Source organism: Zosterops lateralis (genome assembly GCF_965231275.1).
Source record: "Zosterops lateralis genome assembly, chromosome: 3".
NCBI classification, from domain to species: domain Eukaryota; kingdom Metazoa; phylum Chordata; class Aves; order Passeriformes; family Zosteropidae; genus Zosterops; species Zosterops lateralis.
Window position 1 is genome coordinate 33,317,290 of NC_139764.1, and position 20,831 is coordinate 33,338,120.

General features: G+C 41.1%; 1 protein-coding gene across 1 annotated transcript; it reads right to left on the bottom strand.

The window, feature by feature from the left end:
* Positions 1–144: 144 nt before the first annotated feature.
* Positions 145–20,461, bottom strand: LOC310907404 (protein ELYS-like; the record flags this gene model as incomplete). Its single annotated transcript, XM_083857624.1, has 26 exons — positions 19,914–20,461; positions 18,450–18,703; positions 17,206–17,386; positions 16,208–16,415; positions 14,949–15,065; positions 14,186–14,270; positions 13,476–13,626; positions 12,201–12,333; positions 11,934–12,115; positions 11,401–11,462; positions 10,522–10,650; positions 9,073–9,163; positions 8,897–8,986; positions 8,568–8,708; positions 7,686–7,790; positions 7,147–7,240; positions 6,722–6,845; positions 6,553–6,609; positions 5,357–5,503; positions 4,345–4,532; positions 4,033–4,177; positions 3,804–3,935; positions 2,513–2,660; positions 2,282–2,410; positions 1,561–1,829; positions 145–174 (listed from the first exon to the last, which is right to left on the bottom strand). Exons 1-26 carry the CDS (start codon positions 20,032–20,034, stop codon positions 145–147), a joined length of 3,513 nt encoding a protein of 1,170 aa, XP_083713750.1. The 5' UTR covers positions 20,035–20,461.
* Between the last annotated feature and the right edge of the window lie 370 nt (positions 20,462–20,831).

Sequence of the window (20,831 nt, forward strand, 5' to 3'; positions counted from 1 at the left end):
TCCGTCAGCTGTGTCACATTCACCTTTATTATTCTGAGGCAAATCACATACTAATTGATGCTTTATAGTATCATAGCTGTATTGAAGATTACTTTATGGAGGTAGTTTACTATATGATGGTGGTTTAGGTGCTGCTTCTTAAGTTTATGCTGTCACTGCACTGTCTTCAATAACCTAAAGTTAAAAAACGTCTGTTAAAGCTTTATTCAGTAGCAAACAGACTAATTTCACACTGAGCTGGATGACACTGAAAAGCTGCTTTTCCCTTCCAGTCACCCCTGACTGTGAAATACATGTACAGATTACAGCCTGAGAGCTTATGTATTTGAGGCACAGGGATCAGAGCAGTCCCTGTGTGCAATTCACGTGCTCTGTTTCTGATATTTCTGTTCAGAACTGACCATTTGCCACCACCCACGAGCAGGAGCAGTTTTCCAACACAAGGTGTGTACACAACCAGCACTGACCGTCACATTGCAGTGCCCTCTGCCTCTGACAGGGTAAAATACAATCAGGTTCCCAATGCTTGAAGCTTCAGTTGTGACAACAGGTTATTTTTCAATTTCCTAAAGAAACAAGAATATAGCCTCTTCTTGTCTACAGTGTTCTATCTCAGTAATTTTTGCAATTTCTACACCGTTCTTTTAAAAGGCACACAACCCTTACTCCACATGGTAGCATTTTCAATTACTGTATTCCAGATTTTTTGTATTGCCAATTACTGTATTGCCAGTCAACTGAGCAACAGCCTCAGCTTACTTCTGCACTAATTAATCAATCTGCACAGAAAGATGAAGGGACAGTGCTGTAAAAATACCTACATATCTTCATGTAGCAATGTTCAGATCTTTCTGGGTCAGAAATGTTTTCCAGTATTGAAAGAGTTAGAAAAGAGAATGATGAAGTTAGTTCAATAGCATGGATGATATTTCATAACAAGAAGAAGGTTATAATTTAGGGAGATGGCAATTATTTCATTCAGGTAGGCAAAGGCAAAAAGATCAGAACCAAGGGGCCATGTCAGGTGTTACTGCCTTGCATGGTAACAGTTTGATGGCAGTGACTGGAAATAAGAGTTTAACACAAAAAACTGATAAGCAAAACTGATGCAGAGCGTTGTCACTGAATCTGGCAGACTGACATCACTGACATTGCTTGTTGTCATTCCTGTGACTGGATTAAAAGTCTGAAGCATGCGGTTCTTGGTTGTAGAAATGCACATCAAACTATGCAAAGCTATGCAGCACATAAATACTGACATGGTTAAGCCACAAGTCATCTTTAAGCAGCCAAGTATAGATGGAAAAGTCCAGGTTCAACTTTTTTTCCATGCGATAGAAACAAGTATTTCTCAAAGCTGTGGGATAAGGTAATCACTGCACTTAACTGGAAACTAAACATTCCCTCTATTTCCCTTTTACTGCTTCCAGAAGGACTATGTATACAATAAGTACATGCATGCTAAAAATACCTCACAATTTGAATCCAGGGGTTTCATTTTAAACAAAGATCACAAGCTTTTGGTTTGGTTGGCTGCTACTGACATTTTAAAATACAAACCTTGGCCACAAGAGGAGTTTCCAGTAAATTCAACTCTGCTGCTCCTGGCAGACTCTTTAGGGAGCTGGAGCGATGTGTGGTTGATCTCAGGGGGCTGGATGATGATGCCACACAAGAAGCAGAAGCCGAGCACGGGGCCTGCCGGCTCTCGGCCTGGGCCGCGGAGTGGGAGGGAACAGGACGAACCACCAAATCCAGCAACCTGGTAAAACACACAATTGAAACTAGGAACATCAATAAAGAAATGAAAAACAACATGCTGTGATAATCTCAGATGATGCAGAACAAAAACATTTCCCTGAACAAGAAATACAGGTGAACCCTCACTGCTGGGGTGATATATTAGGCCCACAGGGAAATGACAGGCACTTCTTTCTGTCTGTCAGTCTGTACACCAACAGCTTGGTGGTAGTCAAAGCTTTAGTTTCAGCTGTCTTTAGCACATTTCCCATAATGTAAATACATGTATTTGCCTAACTAAGAATACCACAGCAGAAAAATATGTTTCTCCAAATACTACTTATGATGAATTGTGTCTCAAATGTTATATATTTTTTGTGTAAAAAAGCAAAACAAAGCTGTATTCACATGTATACCTTCCCACCAAGATATTAACATAATTCAAACAGATTGCTCTCCTCATTTTTCTCTCTCCCCTCAAACATACAGAACAAGGCTGAAATTTGTGGAAAAGCTGCTTACTTGTTATATTCTGAGAAACTGGTTTTCTTGTTTCCTAGCCATGCTTCTTTAAGTCTGGACAACACTTTACTGATGAAACTTGTACTGATGTGTACATTTCCTGCATTAGCCTGTCTTGTTGCTGTTGATAATGGCTTTGGCCTTGGGACTGTAAAAGCAAGAGGGAAAAGTGTCAGCCCTGTGTAACCCAAGTGTTGGCCAAGTGTAACCAAGGCTGCACATCGTGTTTCCCTCACTTCTCTACAATTACCTTCTCTTAAGACCGATGAAGGCAAACGGTACGGCTTGGCTCTCTCCACTGCCAGCTTCCTTTGAACTGTGGGAAGGATCTTGATATACTGGTCTAACAGAGAATTTCTGGCAACTGCTCTCTCTCTCAGGCGAGGATCACGATCATTCTGACAAAAGAAATGTGTAAAGCAAGAATTAACAATATACCTGAAGTTCATTGCACAGCACCATCTCTGCTCTAACGAAGGCCTAAATTTGCTCTACAGATAGAGGAGAACAAATCCACTGCACAGAGCCACAGTAAGTTCCAAGCTCCACCCAGGAGCACAAACCAATTTCACCTGGTAGTTTTGGATAGGTGCAAGGAAGACTGGAATAAAAGTAGAGCATAAAACTCCTAGTTAAAAGGACTCTGACACTTTGCAGAGCCTTATTCTTACATACTGCTTAACACCTGCAATTTTCAAATGGCTTATAGAAGAGCAGGCTTCCCCCTGGTTATCATGAAATACAGATGTCTGGGATTACTGCATACACAGGGAAGCTGCAAATTATGCTGGACAAAATGAAAGGAAAATTAGAACGAGTTAAGAAAATCTATCTACACACACCTTCTGTCTGGAACACAGTTTTCACATACAGGACTTAAACCTTCCAAGACTACTTCTGAGGTTTGATTTGCTGGAAAAATACCCTTTCAAAAAACAACACATGCATCAGAGATCCCCCTAAGACAAGTTTACACAACACAAAATTTAATCTGGATATTTTGAGAAACAGGTGAGAATTTATGTCATAAAATTGGTAACATGAACTACTGGAATCAGAGAGCTTGCACTGTAATTTGAGATAATAACCCAAAATCACAACTAAACCCCACTACACATGTCCAGCAGCCAGACTGTTCTCAGGTAAAGATACAGGACATGACATACAACATACTCTATTCCGCAGGAAAAAGTGACATAAATAACTTCCATAGTCAAACCATGTATAACAGAGGGATCTGACGATCTGAATGAAAAAATGGGATAGTAGAAAAGATATCTATTTTTTACTCAGATGCAAACAAACTCAGTGGAGTCAACCGTGGTCTGAAACATTTAATTTTCAGCTTCACATGGCAGTTAGCAGTAGTAAAACTATTTTAGCCAGCTTTTAGCTTCAGCTGCAACTAGACATGTAGGAACTTATTCCTAGTCTTTCAAAGAATGGTATAAAAGACCGAGCAGAATTTTTTTGGAGGACTATCAAAAGTGATCAGTCACAGTGACAGAAACTTGCACACACAGCAGGACATCCACCCTTACCCTCAAATTGCTCTTCATGGACTGATTGAGCTGCAGTGCTGGGATGTAGTTGGCACGCTGCAGATGGTGGACTAAGAGGAATTCATGGTTCTGAACACCTGATTTGGTCTGTAAAACCTTCTCCAAACACTCCTGTGAGAAATAACACATTTCAAACATCCATTACAATTCTGCCTCTCCTCTTGCCAAAGGGACAATTAAGATTCTTTTGTTTCTTCTCCAAACTCACTTTTTCTGTGTCTGTGAAGGGCAGCTTCAGCAAATCCTCCATCAGCCCCATCTCCTGACAGATTTCATACATGTGCTTTAGCAGCTCTTCTACGTTCAGCTTCGTGCTGTGTTGCTGCAACAGACCCCAAGCCTCCACCATGCACCTGCAGTCAAGGGTTTGGACATGGAAAGGAGTGAGAGCACTGGAGATGCCCCACACTGATGGTTATTCATTTAAGGATCAAAAGAAAAGGAGGGGAGCCCTGTTTGGATCACCACTGCTCCACGTTTCCCACTATCTGAATGCCAAAGCAGCAGGAGATTTCCTGACCTGTTGGACAACAGGACGGTGAGGAACAGCCGCACTTCGCTGCTGCTGGACATTGACGGCTTCATCATCTGGATGTACCTGAGGGCTCGCCTGTGCTCCCCCTGGCACATGAGGGACTGAATGATCCTCATGTGCTGCCATGACACAGTCTTGATTGTAGCTGGATGGAAGAGCAGGGCCAGGGAATTCTGGACAGGGTGAGAGCAGCTGGATCACCACAGGGAACACACACCCGCGCAACAAACACACACAAAATTCTCTGCAGCAAGGCTGGACAGGGCTTAGACTAACTTAGGTGTCTAACTAACAAAATACTTGATCCAGGACATACCAGTAAAAATTCTTCAGTATTTGCAGAACAAAAACATCAGCCATACAAAACAAAGTGAATGTCTTAAAAGGAACGATTCACATTTTTCTAAGTTAACGAAACTCTGTGTACAAAGATCCCATTTTATAAATACGTTACTAAATAATCAGTTACTCAGCTGACAAATTGATTCTATTAGTGTGGTGACAGGCAAAGAACAACCTAAAGCATTAGGAAGAACAGGTTGAAAAGTCACTTCTGCAGTCTTCTGTCTCAAATCTTCCTGCTACCGTGACAGTTTCCATGCTTTAAGTACCCAAAACACTTTTTTAGAAACAGTGCCCAACCAACCTGCTGAAAACCGAACCAGTGACAGCTTTGAAAATTAATATATTTTAATATATATTTTAATATATTTTAATATATAAGCACTATTAAATATTAAGTCGATTACTCCTTTGTAATCAACTATATTCCTTTGCCTTGTTAAAGTTGATTACTCCTTTTTTGAATCAAATTCCTGTCAAAGTAGTTAAAGCAAAATTTCAAATCATAACTTATTGCTGAAGATGTCAGGGCAGTGTTACAAAAAATCTTATGCTCCAACAGCTCCTAATACCTAACTACCAGTTTTTAAAAATATTTTTATTGATTACATCTCTGCAGTGCTATGTGTGTCTTACTTAACTGTTTCATACTTACTTCATAATCATTGTGATCTAGGAGCCAAAATCCTCGAACCAGCTTAACAAGACCCCAAGGCATAGCAAAGGCAGTTAGAAAGGAAACAAGTAAAGTTTCTGTTTTCTTTGGACAGGAATGCATGATATCCAGCAACAAGTAAATTGTCTGAGAATATCTAATTAAGGTGAATAAATCACTAAGACCAAAAATTTATCACGTTACATTTGACAAAATAAAATAATAATATGAAAACATGAATATGAAAGCAGAACATCCCAATGTATGTATTTTGCCATTTTAAGCTATTACAACCTATTTTATCAATAATCAGGTCCTAACCACAAATCAACATTCTGAACATACTTGCAGAAAGAAACATTTGTGGATTTCTGTAAGGAAATCAAAAAGGCAAATATTGGATATAAACTCAGGTTTCTGCTTCCATCAGAGAAGCTGCCAGTTGGACAAGCAACACACTTGAACATCCAATGCTGAATTATTAAAGAAAACAAGTTCTACAGCTGTTTTGTTTTCCTCATTTCCTGACTTCACAAAACAACACAAATTATGGTGCCCTCACAATGCAACTTAGCACAGACTGATTGAAACTGTGTTTAAAACCTGATGCGGATCCCTCACTCCAAGTGTCATTTTCCCTTTCTGACATCCCATGTTAGGGATATGTCTGAGTCTGAGTCCCAAGGCAGCTTGGGACTACAACCATCTTCAACCCCTTGATCTCCAGGCTCCCTTCTCAGTTTAGCCAACAAACAACAAAGGCAAGTCTCCATGTTCCACAGCTTAAAAATTAGGCTTCTGCCCAATGACTGTTCTCAACCCCCTCTTTAATATTCTGTGTGCCTGCACTTCTAACACAAAAAAAAAAAAAGCAAACACTATTAGCTGGGCTGGGAAATGATTGATTTTGGCAAAAATCAGCTACTGGAAGACCACTGTTACAAATTGTTCTCAAGCAGCACATTTCACATTTCACTGTTCTAACATACAGTCCTTTGCTACAGAAAGGATTGCTTAAAAAATTAAAAACTAAATTACATTTTGAGAAAAACTGAGCAAGATTTTTATCTTGAATATTTTAGGGAACCTGTTTTCTTGTATCAGAAAAGACTTTGCAAAAAAGACATAGATGAAAACATGTAAAAACATTTATGTGCACACACTGAAGGAGTAATAACCAAATCCAGAAAGGATACAATTGCATGTTTGTCACTTTCTTCAATGCTTTCTAGCAAATAGAGATCCAGCAGCGCCTGAAATGAGAGACGAAAAGCTTTTCTAATGCTCCTGTCTTTCAGAACCATTGGCTTGAGGGGAGCTGCTGCTGCTGCTGCTGCTGGGGTTTTCAGGGAACACAACACTCACATGTAAACTAACTGGTGGGTATTTCCCAGTGCCACCTTCATCTCTCCGCCACAACTTCTCCACTTGCTCACCCAACTGGGAAACCATTCCATCAATCATCAAGCAGTCAGAATCCCATTTTCCTCTGCAACAAAAGGGAGCAAGGGCTTGGACACAGTAAAACACTCATTCCATTCTCCCAGTGTCACTGATTTCTGAGTCAGAGGAAGGATGGTCCTTAGGTCACAGTGAACTTGTTAAATAAGGAGTCCAAAGCACAAACCCAAGAGAAGAGTGGCAATGACACTTTGGATTCCAGGTTTGCTTTCTTGCTCTGTTACAAGTAACACCAAACAAGTGCAGACAAAGGGGTTTAACTGCAAAAATAAACCACTCTCACACAATCTAACAGTGGCAGCTTTCCAGAGATTTCATCTAAGTCTTACCTGGATAAACGCTCGAGTTTCTGTCGGTGACCCGTATAGTAGCTCTGAATCAGAGGGTAATTGTAGAAAGGTCTAGACAAATGCATGTGATCATCTACAGGTGATAAAGGACAAGCAGGTTAAAGAAGTAAGATCATTTTTTCAACTAAAACTTTGGACTAGACAGACACAAACCACACAACCTCAAGATGCCTCCAACTCTCAATCAGCCCTATCCTGTTTCTGCCTTTGCTAAAGGAGAACTAAGACAAAAGGCTCAACTACTTGTCTCATGATCAGTTTCATGTTTGCAGTCAATGCAGCATTCAGAGAATGTAGGGTAAGCTCAAGGTACTCCTAAATTATCAACTCTCAAAGGAAATGGTTTTGAACATGTGAGCATCTGTAAAACAATTAAGGCTGACAATGGAAGTCATAAGGTGTCTCAATTAAGGACATTTCCAAATTGTACTTTCACCTCACGCAACTAAAGGTTCAAAACATGCAGATACTGCTTTTGCTCCCAAAACAAGTGTTCTGGTACTACAGGTTCTGCTTACCTAAACCCTCAGGAAGGAGACTGGATCGACAGAACCAGATCACCACTTGTGCATACAAAAAAATGAGGCTGGTTACCACCTGCTTGTTGGTCAAGTCTGAAAACCCTGAAAAAAAAAGCCACAAAACATGATTTGAGTATTGCAATTTCTCTCCTTTTTACAAAACTCCCTCGCAGAACAAACAGAAAGTACAAACAAACACAGTAGAAACCTGTCTTTGCAGTTGTCCCTCTGGATCACTTCTGAATTTGAAGAAAAAACACCAGTCCCCCATCCACCACCCCCTAAAGAAACAATCACTAAAAAGAAACAGAATGACTAAAGATTAAAATTGAAAAAAAAAAAAAAAAGCCTAAACCATTAGATATACTCAGGAAGAAGACATTTGTTTTCTATGCAGCAGAGATTTTTAGTTTAGCAAAGCTGGAGTTTTCTTTTGCCCTCAATAAGCCAACAAAAATTTTTAAAATCAAAAGCTAAGAAAATTCAAGGAAATTGCTTTGCAAGTTACTCATTTTGGTTTCCTATCTTCCAGCAATTTGCACACAACTATCAATTGCTAGCTAATAATCAGGAACATTTCCCAGCATTACCACACTCAGTTGCTGTAATTGCCACCCAGGTGCTCACTCAACTCACTGCTGAATCAGCATAGACTCCCCTACCCAGCCTCATGAACTCCTCAACAAGCTGCTCCCCTGAACTCAAAGTGTCTTAAACCAAAGTCCCAACTGCTCACACATTTAAACTTCTCCTTCCTGCTCAATCTGACTCTCTCCCAACCATCCAAAACAACAGCAGCTCCTGTCTCCACAGTTACATCCCAAGCACCCTTCCAAACCTTCACCACCAGAGCAAAGGCCCAGCAGTGCTCCCACCAACCTCTCTCAGTGAGCTCTCGGGCTTCTGTCAGGAAACAGTTCAGGACTGTGCTCAGGTTGCTCAGAAGCAGCTGGCAGTGCTGAAGGGACTGTAACGTCTGTGGGTCAATGAAGTTGCAGGAGCCATCAAACAATGGAACACCTTGTCAAGGAGAGAGATTAAATCACCAGGCAGCAGAGCAACTGCAGACTCCCAAAGTCTGACACTGAACAACCCCAGGAGATCTAAATAGCCACCTCAAGAGCCAGCAGCACACGCTGGCAGATTGCTGGGGAAGATCTTTACAAAGAATCATTCCAGGGCTCAAACATGACTACACCAGTACTCACAGATTTGGTCCAGTTCGTCTTTTGTACAGATCACTTTGTTCCACGTCCACTCAAGAACAAACCGTAAATTGACAGCAGAACTTGGCTGCTCTTTAAAAACAGAAAACAAAAAAGACATGAAGCCACAATTTCTAACCCAAACAGGCACAATATAAAAACAAGGCAAGCAGCATTACCTTCACAAGTCCAGTGTTTAATGCATCCCGTCAGAAGTTCTAAAGAACCCGTCTGCACAGCAGCTGACAACACTGCTTCCAACTGCTCCTCCTGAAAGGAACAGACAAAAGCAAATCACAACCTCACACACTTTTCCCGTGACTCTTACCTTGATAAACACTGCAGCTTTTTAGTAGCTCTGGATCAGAGGGTACCTGTGCCATTGACAGAAGTGTTTGTTTCTAACCCGATACTCATTCAGACATTAGTTGCAAATGCAACTATTTCCATATTCTTGATTCTTTCTTAATTCTAGCCACAGGCTGGACTGCTTGCTGGTTTGAGGAATACAGGAAAGTTTTCCTCTCACCTTTCAACTTCACACAGGCTTGCTCTAATCTCTATTTCTGTGCCTCGGGGTTTCAGCCTTCATTTACTGAGTCCCAATTAACTCTTTTCAGTACCATCCCCTGCTAATACCATTATGCACTTTGGGCACACCCCTTTGCCATCAGGAACGTGTGAAGGGCACAGAGCAAACATGACCGTGTTTGCATGGAAACAGTGAAGCTGAGGCCAGGCAGCTCCCCAGACCAGCAAGACATGAAGCAGCTCTGACAGCCAAAACATTAAGTTACAATTTGTTAAAGTACCATAAAGAAGTGAAACACTGCAGTTCTAGTTGGCTGAAATTTCAGCCTGTTCAAACACTGTATTCTAATGCCATAGCAGTGGTTGAGAAGGATAATGCACAGACATGCACACACATGGGAAATAATGCAGCAGCTTATTCCAGCTGGTGTTCAGACATTTCTTTCAGGTGAAATGATCCTGCATAGTAATTTTACATTTTTTTCCCTTTGTCTCTTTTTTAAAACATATTCAAAAATATGATTGCCTTTTAAATAAAATTATTACATTCAAAGACATTTCTACACATTCTGTCATTTGAATGCATGTGTCATACTTCCATCGTTTTCTGAAATCTGCTTTCAGACAAGGATATATGCCAAACACTTCTTAGTGCAGCCAACAAAATTCCAAATGAAGTTTCTTGACCTAATTCTGAAATTTCTCTATCATCCAAAAGCAATCCCTGCTTAAATGCTTAACAAGTCTCTGAACAATATAGTCACAATCCAGCAAAGGTCATCCTAAAATTTCTTGCTTTCACAAGTTACTTCCCAACCAGAGCTGACACCAGAAAATCTAATCAGAATATAAGAGCCTATATCAGGCTTGCAAAATAAGTATTCTGTGGTCTGGGTCTGCTTGCCAAGGGGGCTCTTCCCAGTCAAACTCAGAGTCTAGATCCAAGAATATTATTACTTCTGCTAAATAATGTCAACACCTGCCTCTCAGAGAAGCTTGCTAGTCACAGAAAACTCAGATGGGTCATATCTTGTAGCCTCTACAGCCTTCAGACAGGATGGATGTATTTCTCCCTGGATTCCCCAACATACACTCACCTGAGTCAGACTGGATGGCTGGACATCAACCAGTCTTGGAGACAGCAAGCCAGCTACAAGACACCGAGTGTAGCTGTCACGAATGGCTTCACTTATTAAAGGACCAGATTTCTTCAAAAACTTCAGGGTCTGAAACATCAATCAAAACACACAGATTAAGACAGCCTTCAATCATTAAAGTTCTGTGTTAAAAACAGCAGCCAAACTAATGGTTTCAAATTTAAAAAAATATCCTGAAGAAGAAAATACCAACCATTGCAATGCGAAAGGAAATATTTTCCAGCCTGTCTGTCAATATACAGGCCCTAGCATTTTCCCTAACACAAATTACATTCTGTAGAAGTTAAACCTAACACACAACTTTAAATCAAACTTCCGCGCTTGTTTGTGCAGACACTGATTCATGTTGCAGTATTTAGTGAACTGGAACTCAATTTGAAAGGCTTTGTCACAACCTGTGCAGAGGTTCAGAAGTGATAATTTGGCCAAGGTCAAAAGAAAAAAACATGCATTTCTTCTGAATCAGTTAAATCACTTTTCCCTTTCTCTATGCTGTCCTCCTTTCTCAAGTTCATCAGGGGTCAAAACCCTAACTTCACACTATGCAGACAGTACAAAGAAACACTTTCCCCAACTTCCACCACACTCCTTCTTCCCACTACAGCAGTGCTGCATTCCCTTCTAGCCATTCAATCCCTGCCCATGCCTCCCCTGAAACAGCACCACCTGCATGAAACTGGCAGGGTATGACTGCAGTCATGCATGTGGATGGGCACTGGGACCAAAAAGTGCTCCCTGACACTCAAAGCACTGCAAGAGAAAAGTCAGAAAAGGTTCATCTCTTGACAGCCTCAACAGAGATACAGTAAAAAATGTCACCTCCTTCTGGAAACCGGTGCAAGTCATGTGAACAACTCCCGAGTTGAGCAAGCAGGTCACATCTGCAGAAACAAGGAACCTTTGACAGACATTGTTGCCTTATCACCAGTTTATGCTTTTTAAATAGTGCTGTCTGGAAAAACAAACCTCCAGTACCCCTTTCCTTCATCACATCACTTACACACTTCCCTTAAAAAGGAGTTACTCTCTGTCTCTAGAAACTTAAGCTCAAGTGCTGCTACCCAGGGGCTGTGCTTTGGGCCTCAGCTCAAAGGCATTTCATTTGATGACCACCCCCCTTCCCAGGATATGTTACAGAAGCCCCCAAACCAAAACTCAGCACCCTGTCAGATATGTTCCACAACAGTAAGCACCTTGTCAGGACAAGGCAACCAAGTTTGAGGAGGTTTGTGGGGCTTTTTATGTTTTGGGTTTTGGGTGACAAACAATGAACAAGAAGGAGAACCACTAAGTAGCATTTGACCTCCACTGAAGCTTGGCCCTATTCAAATGGAAAGCAGTGAAATACCTACCAAAATTATAGGTGCTTGGATTAAAGAACTGCTCAGGTGGTGGATAAGAAGGAGGAACCCCCCGACTCAGACTACGCTCGTGCACCAGAATATCCAAAATGAGGTTTGGAGAAGTCATGTTTATTACAGGATCCAGTGACCACAGTGCAAAATAGGGGCAATCATGGAGGAATTCTTCCGGCCTTAAAGAAAACAAGTGCATAAGCTCAACAGCAATTTCCAAATTAACCTTTGTAGGGATACTGCGAGCACTTAATTAAAACCTACCTGAGTGAGTCTGGCATTTGCGCATGATACCAGCGATTGATGTCAAACACACCCAAATAAACAGATGGTTTTTCTTGACCATGGATATTCACTTGCCAACTGAAGATTGATACACTGGTGTCAGGAGAGATTACTGTCAAAGACAAGACATTGTTTCTTATTGTAGAAAATATGAGATATTTGCTGTTATTTCACTTTTGGAAATATAAGTGGAATGATAAAATGAATGATAAATAAATTATGAAATCTCTGCAGTTGGCATCAGTCATACTGCCTCTTTTTCTTATTCAAATTATATTTGTTTTAAACAAAATCAAATACACAATTATTAATTTTTGTTTTGCATGCTGGATGAATAATTTGTGGGAAAAATACGCTAGGAATACATAAATTGCTATTTTTAGACAGCATACTTGTATTTATCTTATACAGTTGTATCACTCAGCCCCATGACTGATTTCCATATGTGACTAAACAGGAAGTTTAAAGAGTCAAAGTAAAAGAATAAAATTATCAGACTAAATAAATAATATAATACTTCCAAATACAAACAGTACATACAAATAAAGACTTTAACATAAAACATTCCAAATGTTCTATTCCAGTTCCTTCAGTAAGTGGAATGTTTTGTGTTCTCTGGGGACAATGCATTCTCTAGGTGTAAAGCAAACTAACAGCACAAGAAACAAAAGAAGGCAGTATGTTTGGCAAAATGCTTCTCTGTTCTCTCTTCAGTTCATCACTAGGGATCCTCACACACTTCTCTCTGCCTCATTGTGAACTTCTGTGCCATTTCAATTTTGTCAGCTGATGGAACTGCCTTAGAGTGTAACAATTACTTTCACAACCCAGAAGACAACTTCACTGCTAGCCTCAACGCACATCCAGCAGAAGATCATGTGTGGCAAGAACTTAACCTGAGCAGGTTCTGAATAAAGTCTAATTAAAAACCATCAGAAAGCTAAGCAATATAAATAATGGTCTTGCTGTGCAACGCAGACAACTGGCAGAACAAATTGACTGACCAGCATGATACAGGTGACCCCATACACTGCTCTGGCATCTCAGCAAACATAAAATAAAATCTACATTTTCCCTTAAAGAATGATGTTCAGAGGGATAAGAAATCTCACATAACTTAAGCACACTTTTTTTACTAAGCCCCACAAGGTCAGGTAGATGATTATTTAAGACTGTGAGTATAGAACAGCATTCATTGCTTAGATTTCCAAACCATGTAGCTTGGAACAACCAAGCAGGGACATCACAACAAACCTTCATTAACGCTATCCTCTCTGTCAGCGTGGTTGCAAAATTTTTCTATGGTCTGACAGCTGAGTAATTTAGTATTGCTGGTCTGCCCTCTCCAGGAGAAGATTCCACCACAGAGAGGTAAACTGAAGAGTTCAACACAGTATTTAAAACCCTGGGGGGAAAAAATGAAGAAGAGAGGAAAGGCAATTTCGAAAAAACAACATACATTATACCTAAATATTATTTAATGCAAATACCTGATATAATATGCTTATTTTACTGTATGTTTCCCATCAATAGGAACTACATCTGACATGCAACAGAATTGTCAAGTTATAATTTGGCTCCAAAGGTTTTTGCACATTTTCAAAATTTAGCATTTCCCTAACATTAGTCTAGATCTAAACATGTTTTGCAGAATTCCTTCATCATCAAGGTGTCTTTGAACCATCTCTTTGAAAAACTAACATGAAGCCTAAGCAAAGAATCTTATCTTTCTTATAAAATGACTAAAGATAAAATCAATTCTAACAAAAGTTGCTGATCTGAACAAGATGTCCACCATACCAAAGGGCAGTTCCATAAGATAAAGCACTATAATTCTATAAACTCTTTAGACATTTATCTCGATGACTAGAAATTTCAGCTGTCATTCATATACAAAAAGTTGACTTAACTGACACTCAGGGAAACTTTATCTTTTCATCTCCCCACATACAGGCTTGTCTTACCTCGTACAAGACTTGTCCTGATGCCAGACGTTTCCTGCCACCAAATGTCAACTGCAACAGATGTACATTCACAGTATTCCCTTCACTGAAAAAAGTGTAAATAAGGAGATTTGATTACAAAGCTGCCTTACAATTCTTATTATCATTTTATTAGATCTAGGCTGAAATTAACTTAAGAGCATGCTCTAGCTGGAAAGAAAAACACTGCTTTTTTCTCCCAAATCATGATAATTGCTCACATTTAGCCAGTAAAACATAAAGGAGGAAATTCTGACACAAACAGCTTCAGGGACAAATGCCATCTATACCACTGTAAAGCTTTAATATGCAGTATGGACCAAAAATTGTTGGAAATAGCTCACAACAGTAAAGTGTTCTCCATGAAAACTGCTTTGAAGTCAAGCTCAAGAAGCCTGCCACTCCATGAACAGCTGGGCTGACTAAGTTGCTCACTGATGCTGAGAGAGAGGTATGTTTGTCCCCCTCCCACCTAAATTCCAGTCAGTCCCTCTAACGCATGCAGTGCACCCTTCCCCACTCTGACTTATTCCTTATCCCAGCTGGAAACCATTGATTTGTTTGCTGAACACTGTTCCTTTTCTGCAGGGAAGCTGAAATGGCACACAAGGACTCCAAAGACTTCTGAAGCTCTCATGAAGCAACCAGCAATACTGTCATTGTCCCCTTTTAGGGATAGCCCTATGTGAACAAATATTTTCTTTTTAAATAGCAAAATCAATGCCTTATAGTAATTTTTATTTACCTTTGTTGTGTAGACTGAACAGCCCATAAGTAGCAACAATTTTGAAGATCACTCTCAGGCTCTTGAAAAGTAAGAGCACAGACAGGAATCCTTCCTCCTCCAAGCTGAGTGTAGTGCCTACAGGTTGCAAAAAAAAAAAATACAAATAATCAAGTCAAGCAAGTGACTACCTTTTATGCAGCAGTCAAGGTGAGGAGATTTCTGTCCATCAAAGTTATAACCTCTGTTTATGTCCTCTGCCTGAGGAGGAGGAACAGATATTATTAGTTCAGCTGCTGGGGAAAACATTGTTTCTATTGTTGAAGCCAACTTCAATATTGAACTTAAAATGCAGTAAATCTCAACACATTTAAAACACCACCAAACACAAGGAGCTTCTATTTCTTTACTTGGACATTGTAACAAACCTTTTTTCAGACTTCTGAACCTTAACTGTATCTTTGCAATCTTTTCCTGACACTTAATTATGCCTCCACTATCTATTTACGTATCAGTAATTTTTGGTGAGTAACTGCAGATTTGCTATAGTAAACCCCATCTGAATTTGGCCAAGTATTTAAAATGAGACTGCTATTCATCAGATTTTAAATAATTTCTTAATTTTTTTCTCGTTTATAAATTTACATCCTTCTTATTCTCATCTCCAAGGCTTCCAAGGAAAATTTGGTTAATGTACGTCTATGCCTTGGAATGGGTCAAGCCCCTGCTTACATCAAGGCTGAAATGTAGGAAAGAATATACTTTCAGACACAGATCAGCTATTGAATTATCACGTCCCACTAGTTTCATTCTGGTTCCTTAAATATATATATAATCACCAAAATCACATTATTCATATTCTGAAGCCTTTCAGTAAATGTCCTAATTGAAGTAAGTGATTCTGAAAAATAACTTCTAAAACCCGTCTTATGGGAAAACACACATTGCCTTGTTTCACTGAATACGACAGGACAGAACAAACTGACTTATAAAAATCAGATCTCTCACATCCCTGCTGTCTGACACGACCCAGTACTTTCCACAAGACCTCTATCTACAGGCACGGTAAGAAATCAATCACAGCCCACTGCAAAGAAGGCATTGCATTTCATGCATGTATGACTTAACAGTCATTTCAGAAGACGATTTCAGAACACTCCAAGGTTATACCCAACATCCCACTCACAGAAAAAGGGCTCTTGAAATTAATATATTTCCTGAAACAGAAAAATTGAGACCCCTGCACCTCCAAGCATGGCTAAGTGGAAAGAACTACTTACGCCTTCTTCAAAGTTTTCATGCTCCCCAGTGACAAGCAGCCATCAGAAAAACCCACAACGAGCTGGTTGCTTCTGCTTATGTAGCACAGGGTTGATACTGCTGTTCCTGAAGGACTTCGTAACTGAAAACAGAGATGTCTCCCTTCCCTGGTCACAGCTTCTCTTCTTTGTGGAACTTCAGCAGGAATTCTAGTGACAACTTCTAGATCTACACACAAAAAAGAAGACAACAAATGAATGCATTATGCCACTTCCACTGCATTTTAAACTGATGTGATTGTACAACATGTATAATCTAACTCTACTGTGCCAGGCAAAACACCCATTTCTGCAACACCTTTTTCTGCTATTCCTGTTTCTGCATTCCTTCAGACAACAGAAGGACTCTCCAATGGGACAGGTATTGTCACTCCTATTTCAAAACTAAGCACAAATGTAACCATTGTAGTCAAATTCTTCTTGGACTCTATGGATCAGGAGGTTGGGCCTCCAAATCATGAAGCCACTTGAAGGAACATGAACTCCTGAAGCCACTCTCACAACACCCAAAACAGCACATGCAATCCAAAACCACAAATGCAGGACTTTGGACAAGCCAGACTTATTTTAAAACACAAGCCTAAAGCTTGCCCCAAGTCATTCATGGAAACAGGAGAAAACTCCCAAGAATTATGGTACCTCTGACACAACTTCCTACCACACAGTGGCACTGACTCCAGTGGAAAAATTCCTACATCCCACTGGTAAGAATCACAGGGACAAAGGAATGTGGGCAGCAACATGCCTTCTGAACATCAGGAGGACTATTAAGCCACTCCCATCTTTTGGTCAGTTCAGGACCACACAATGTCCAACTGCCATCTGCAATCAGCAGTCTGCAATGGCAGAAACGTCAGCGGTCCATCAGCACACTGGGATCTTCACTGGAATACGAGCTGGTGTTTGAAAAGAAACACGTTTCCTCACTTGGGAATTCAGGTTTAGAAACTGCAGCTTACCCGATGCTTCTACTTCATTCTGACTGCAAGACAAGTCATCCAAGCACAGGTCAACCAGGAGGACGTGGCCAACATCCGTGGCCACCGCGGCCACCCCGAAGAGCCAGCGCAGACTCTGGTGCAGGTGCCGGGTGCTCACGCTGGCTCCGCCGTCATTGCTGATGGGTTCGATGGCCGTCACCTGCAGGGACGGCACGTCAGGGGACAGCTCCTGGACAGCCCCAGGGAAACCACTCCCAAGGGCAGCCAGCACTGCCACACCACAAACAGGAAAGGAAAGACAGGCTCCTGAGACCAAAGAACAAAGCATTGTTCCCTAGTACATCAAGCAAAAAGGAAATCCACAGAAAGAAAGCTCTCTCCACTCCAATGGCACGTTCTGTCTTTCCAGATTACCAGTTTCCATTTCCTACTTAGAAATGTTGTGTCACAGAAGAGACGTGTAAGAGACATGCTAGAAGCTTTACCTGTGTAAAGCACTTAAATAACAAAGACAAAGCTACATCTACCTCTACCACCACTCAAAGCCCCTCAGCACTGATACAGCCCAGGCCTTCTTCTCTGCTCAGAGGACTAACAGAGTATTTTGATTATTCAAATTCTTGTGCTTCAAGTCTTAGAGACTGTGATGAGGCAACACAGAACACATCTTGCTGCAACAATTAGACAAAGTTTAAGGGCTGTTGCTGCTAACTTTTTTCTTTTAACATATTTTTTTTCATTGTACAACTGGCTCCAAATGAATCTTTACTAATTTTGCATAGAGTCTTCCAAAAATGTTCCATGGAGAAGCTCCTGAAATGACATATTTTTATACTATGTTATGCACCGCTTTTTCCTATTCTCCCAGCGCTTTGCCAACTCATTCTGAGGAAGAAAAAGAAAACTTTTCTTAGCTCACTGAATCTGAATGCTGCCCTTCTGCCTCATACAAACCAGGAAAATTTGGGAAAATACCATGCAACAGCTCTGAAACAGGCAACCACTATCAACCCAAATGGAAAATAATACTGGAAACAATGTGCTCCTTAGAGCCTCAAATCAAAAATGACAAAAATGCAGAAAGGGTTGCAGAGAAGAAAGTTCTCTTGGTTGGATAATCCGAACTGACAATGCATTAACTGACTGTTAATGCAATACGGAAAACATACAACCTTCAAAGAGACGATCCAAATCTTTTCCTGAAATGGGAATACACAGCACCAAACAACACAAAATCCCCATTTCCCCAAAAAGATACGTACCCTTCGGGACAAAGCAACTGCTTTAACCACTCTTGAGGTCCCAAGGTCGTACAGACAGAGCACACTTCCCTCTGCCTCCTCCAAGCCAACCAGGAGCCCAGTCCTCTTCTGCCAGGAGAACTCCTTGACCACGCGGACGGCGGGAGGCTGCTCGCTCACCCCGCTGAAGCGATAGGCCGAGAGCCGCTCCCCGGTCACCGAGTTCACCACCTCCAGCTGGGGGCCGCAGGCCAGCCACGCCAGGCCACTCCTGCCTGAGAGAGGGGACACAGACACCCTGAGCACAGCCCCTGGAACGTGGGGCAGCCACGCCAGGCCACTCCTGCCTGAGAGAGGGGACACAGACACCCTGAGCACAGCCCAGCACAGCCCCTGGAACATGGGCCAGCCACGCCAGGCCACTCCTGCCTGAGAGAGGGGACAGCACACACCCTGAGCACAGCCCCTGGAACGTGGGGCAGCCATGGCGCCTCTCCCGCAAATGCACCAAAGGGAGCCAGGCCAAACCACCCACATCTGGAGCACTATTTCACATCACCCATTGCAATCCTCAACCGATGCATCTTGAAATTAATAACCACACTCTTTGGCATTTGTACCTATCATTCCTGCACTCAGGAACACTGACTGTTTGGGATAAAGATTACAACAGACCGAGCTCTACTCTGGACACCACACTGGGCTTGGTTTTGCTCAAAAACACCTAAATATGTACAGGAATACAAGTCTCAAAGCATCCTTCAAATACAGCCCATTGAAACCATTTCATTTCCAGTCAAGAATTTTGCTGGACACACGACTACTCTGGACTGGGATTTGGACAGGAAATTATCTTAAAATGGACACTGCATCCATACATTTCAACTTTTACACCTGCGGATCCCAGAAAGAATTTAACAAGTGTTGTTTCACTGAAGAGTTTAACACTTGTTCCTTTACTGTGGAACTTCAAGCTCAAAGGAAGGATTAGCTCCATTCCTGCACTTAGAGTCAGGGAGGTAAGATTCTATCTGGTCTTAACAGAAGCTCAAACATCCAGGCAGGCATCCAGCTCTACCTTCAGATCACCTGGAAAGTCAACTGTCTAATCTGCTTAGTTAGTGTCAGCAACTCTCACTGGGTCCTCATCTGCATCCTATTAAATACTTTGGAAATAGGTGGGCAGTGCTTGAGCTGGTAAAAAGAAATTCCTCCCAAAACAATGCACAAAACTCCTTCTTTGAAAACTGCCTTCTATTTCATTCAAAACTGAGAAGGGCATGGTCAGGTCTATCATTTCAACAGCACAGCAATTGACCAGGCTGTTGCACTTTCAATGCTTAGCACTCCTAATTGTTAAAGTATCCCCTGAGCACTATCAGAACCTGATACATTTTATTTAACAAAACCAACCTGGTGCTATGACCCAGGCCTTCAGGCAGTAACAACTTTATACCAAATCCAAATTTAAAGGAAAATGCTCACCTCCAGAAAACTTCCCAGACAATACAGAGTCTAGTGTGGTCTCAGCTTCCCCAAGTGCCTCAACAGTCACCTCTGGAAACTGCAGCAGACTGCTCGTTACCTGAGCCGTTAGGTCTTGCATTCTTCACTGTAAATAAAAAAAAGAAGGGCAAAAATAGTCCCATGTCAGCCATAAATATCTTTGAGACTGACCCAAGCTTCATCAGTATGCAGTGAAAAATCTCCTGTGCACCATGTGTAGCAGTTTCTGCTTTAAAAAAAAAAAAAAAAAAAAAAAAATTGAACTCAGGACATTTTTTCATCTCACAGCAGAGCAAAACGAGAATCTTGTGCTTTTCTGATGCCTATGAGACCAACAAAAAGTGACACAGAGGGATGGAGAAAATAAATAACAGGGAACAGATCAACACACCGAGTTCAAGTCTACTCATACAGGTTGGCAACACATAATCTCATAAAAATCATATTTTAAAAAGTTTATGCTCTCCAGGAAGCAAAAAATTACAGCAGAAGATAAGTAGAAAAGATTTCAGCACTCTATCCCAACATCCCCCAACAGCTAAGACTCTTTATTAGATGCAGACCAAATGTTTTAACCTTTAAGTGAGAAAAACAAACCCAATACAGATCAGAATTGGACATAAGGGCAAATTTACCCAGCTACGTGCTGCGGTTCTTGTCTGACACGACTCTGGTTTCATACAAGAGCTGCAGCCTGTCTAACATGGCTAAGCCAGCAAAAGTTCCTGTGCTAAGTCAATGCTTGTCTCTACATTTTTTCCTTTACCTGGACAGACAGACTGAGGTGCCAGGGGGCTCAGTACAGAAGACAGCAGTGTGGTATTTCCCTCCCAGCACAAGTTCCTGGCTTTATAACGGAATTCTAGAATGGCCTTCTGGATCCACTGGCACTCATCT